The following is a 3,106-nucleotide window of genomic DNA, read 5'->3' as shown; positions in this document are numbered from 1 at the left end:
GGGGATTTCTTATCTCCACTCTTCTACAGTCTAGCAAAGAGTTGTGTAACCCTCTGGCACAGTGTGTGTTAAGTCCTCCTCTTGTCCACACAGCAGACAGCAATTGCGTCTGTGCTTCAAGTGGCGCAGGTCTGTGTGGGGATGTGAAGGGCAGAGCTCAAACCTCCCTGAGCGCCTGTCATGGTTTCACTTGATAGTATTGGGTTTCCTAGTCTCCCCTTTATTTATCAAGCTGGTGTATTGCGCTCCTGCCGTGAGAACACAGCCTTTCCCAGTGAGACTGGAGTTAGGAAATACTGTGCTGTCAATGACGATGCTACACTCAACAAAAGGCGGGGGGGTCAGTCATGTGTCACGTGATTTGGTGCTGGAGGCAGACACTGATAGGTGTGAAGGGGGAGGGAGTGGGGATCGCTGCATGGTTCAGGCTGGGTAGAGAGGTCTGGCTGGCGGTGGCGAGGCCAGGGGTCCTGTCTAGTGTAGGAAAGAGAGAGCTGGTGCAGGAAGAGGATATTTCCCTACTGAGATGGCTTTTCTCTGCTCTGCAGGTTTTATGGCCTGGGCTGCTCCTTCAACTGAGCCCAGCAGCCCATGGGCCAGCCCTGCCTCTCCTCCTGCAGACCTCGGTCGGGGTGGTAAAGAGGATGCAGGAGGAAGGCAGGTTGCCCTTGGCCAGGAGGTGCGGCAAGGCGAACAGAGGTGAGTCCCAGTATTTTATCCACCCGCTCTTAGTCCTTCTGTAGCGAGAGGCGTCTGCCCCCAGGTGGGGTGGGGATCAGCTCTTGGCTCTGGTTCCGGCTCACTGCAAGGACACAGCCAGCCGTCAAGGGCGCAGGCAGAGCTCAGAGCCGAATGCAAAAGATCCCTCCAGAGCCTGATGGGATGCCCCCCCTTTCTGTTCACAGGGTGTCGGTCAAGCCCCAAGTCCACTCTACCCCAGGAGCTGCTGGCTCGGCTGCTGGTGAGTAACCCGCAGCCAGGAGGTTCCTTATGCTCAGTGGGAAGGGGCCGCTCCTGGAGCTGGCATGCAGTGTGTGGTGGCTCTTCTCCCCACAGCCCCCAGAGGAGCTGGCTCGTCACATTCCTCGCGTTCATTGCACATCGACCCAGCGCCTCTCGGCATTTAACAGAACCAGCGAGCTCTCTGAGCCAGCCACCTTCCTGGCTCCCCTGATCCTGGGGCTGGACCGGGTCCCCCAGCACCAGTTAGTGCAGCCCTCGGACGGCTCCAATAGAAGCCAGCTGGAATGAGCCCTTAGGGACTGTTGTGCAGGCCCCCTCCTGCCCCCGGCCTCCAGCATCCTCCCTTACCAAGGGGCAGCTGCGGATTTCATTTATGGCCCAGCTGCCTCTTTTGGGCTGCTTCAAGCTCCCTTTGTGCTGCTCTAACCTAGGCCAAGGATCTGACCCAGCAGCTGCCTGACGGCCTCTGGATAATCCTGTCTCCCTTCATCTGAGCTAGAGCCAGCCCAGGAGTGAGAGGATGGAAGGAGCCAATAGCTGGTCCATGGAGTGTCCCTGATCAACTGAAATATCCATCTCAATCCTGTCCTGGTTGTCAGCTCCACCTCCCTGCTGTCTCCTTCCCTCCATCACTGAGCTCTCCCCCTGCACCTGTAGGGAGCTCCCTTCTCACACTGCCTCGCAAGGGAGGGGTACAGCCACCTCTGCCTCTTTGTCCTCCAGATGCTCGGTGCGTCTTCGTTTATGACGGTGCAGGTCAGAAGGGCAGCCATGTTCCTCCTCTTCGAGCTGATGAGCATGTTCCAGGCCGGTTCGGGCCGGTTCTGGAATAACTACAAGACGGAAATGCTCCTCTACGTGGAAGGTGAGGAGGGAGTTTCTCCCCTTGCAGCAGCAAAGGGAGGGGACACCGTGATGCTGGGCTCAGAGAGGGAGAGGCCAGGGCCTCCCTCTGAATCCAGCATAATATGATGCTGTGACCTTGGAATCAGAGAGGATCACGTCAGGATCGTATCCCTTGGTTCATCTAGCCCAGCCCCCCATGTCTAGACAGGAAGGATCCTTTCCAGGACCGTATCTAACCTTCATTCGACATCTCACACCCTAGGGAAGGATCTTGGCAAGCAGAACTCCTGGGTATTTCACATCAAGGGGTTTGGGTCTGAGGAGCATTGTTGTCCATCAGCAATTTGCAAAGAGCCATGGGTCCCCTCGGGGCCCGTGAGTCGGCAGCTCCTCCCCACCCCCTGCCAAACAAGAGCCAAGTTGAAGGCTGCTCCTCAGTAGAAGGGTCTAAACACAAAGGAAACTGACCTGCCCATCTCTTCCAGATCACAAGACCTGCTTCTGCCAGAGGGAGTGGGAGCAGCAGCTGCTGCAGGTAAGGGTCAGAGAAATGGAGGGCTGGAAAGGAACTCAAGAGGTCATCTAGTCCAGCCCCTCCCCCCCCACCCCCCAAGCTGAGGCAGGATTAAGAGGCCCCTCAGCAGCACTACATTGTGGGACAGAGGAAGCGGCTGAGTCCAGCAGATGCAATTGGAGAAGCACCAGGGGCAGCTCACAAGGATTCACAAACATTAGGAGAGACGTGGGGGGTGACAGTGCACGCTCCCTCTTCCCCTCCCCTCCCAGCTGTGGTGGGTTCCTGGCTGGAGCTATTGAAAGGACCAGTTTCTTGGCCCCTCTCGGTTCTAACTGGCTCTTCTTTCCCTGGCAGTTCCTGGAAGACCTTCTCTTTTTCATCTCGGACCACACCTGGCTGGGTTGTTTCATCACTAGTATCAGGCGCCAGCTGGCCTACGGTGATAAGCGGCCCGGTGACAAGGTCAGTGACCTGGAAGGAATTGGGGTTCAGTGCCTAGTTCAGAACAGCAGTCGCTAACCAGGGGCAGCTTGGGGTCAGTGAAACAGACAACTATACCCAGTGGGCTCTGTGCATGCCCCAATGCATCCAGCATGATGGTGTCTCTTTCACAGAGCTTTCTCTACAAGTGCTGGGGCACCGTGATGATGATTTTTCCAGCAGAGAGCATCAAGCCCCAGCTATGGCTTCTGGTGGAGATGGTCGATTTCCGAGAAGAAGAGGAAAGAGAGGTGAGGTCTTTGCTCCTCCACTGTCAAGTGATCCCTCATTCTTTGTCAA

General features: G+C 56.6%; 1 protein-coding gene across 1 annotated transcript; it reads left to right on the top strand.

Annotated features, from left to right (window-relative positions):
• Positions 1–1,691: 1,691 nt before the first annotated feature.
• Positions 1,692–2,870, top strand: LOC135980110 (maestro heat-like repeat-containing protein family member 1). Its single transcript, XM_065580174.1, has 3 exons — positions 1,692–1,828; positions 2,295–2,344; positions 2,681–2,870. The coding sequence occupies exons 1-3, from the start codon at positions 1,708–1,710 to the stop codon at positions 2,843–2,845; spliced, it is 336 nt and encodes a 111-aa protein (XP_065436246.1). The 5' UTR covers positions 1,692–1,707; the 3' UTR covers positions 2,846–2,870.
• Positions 2,871–3,106: the final 236 nt, after the last annotated feature.

The sequence above is a fragment of the Chrysemys picta genome, unplaced genomic scaffold (genome assembly GCF_011386835.1).
Source record: "Chrysemys picta bellii isolate R12L10 unplaced genomic scaffold, ASM1138683v2 scaf1855, whole genome shotgun sequence".
NCBI lineage: Eukaryota > Metazoa > Chordata > Testudines > Emydidae > Chrysemys > Chrysemys picta.
This window is presented reverse-complemented; position numbering and strand designations above follow the sequence as displayed.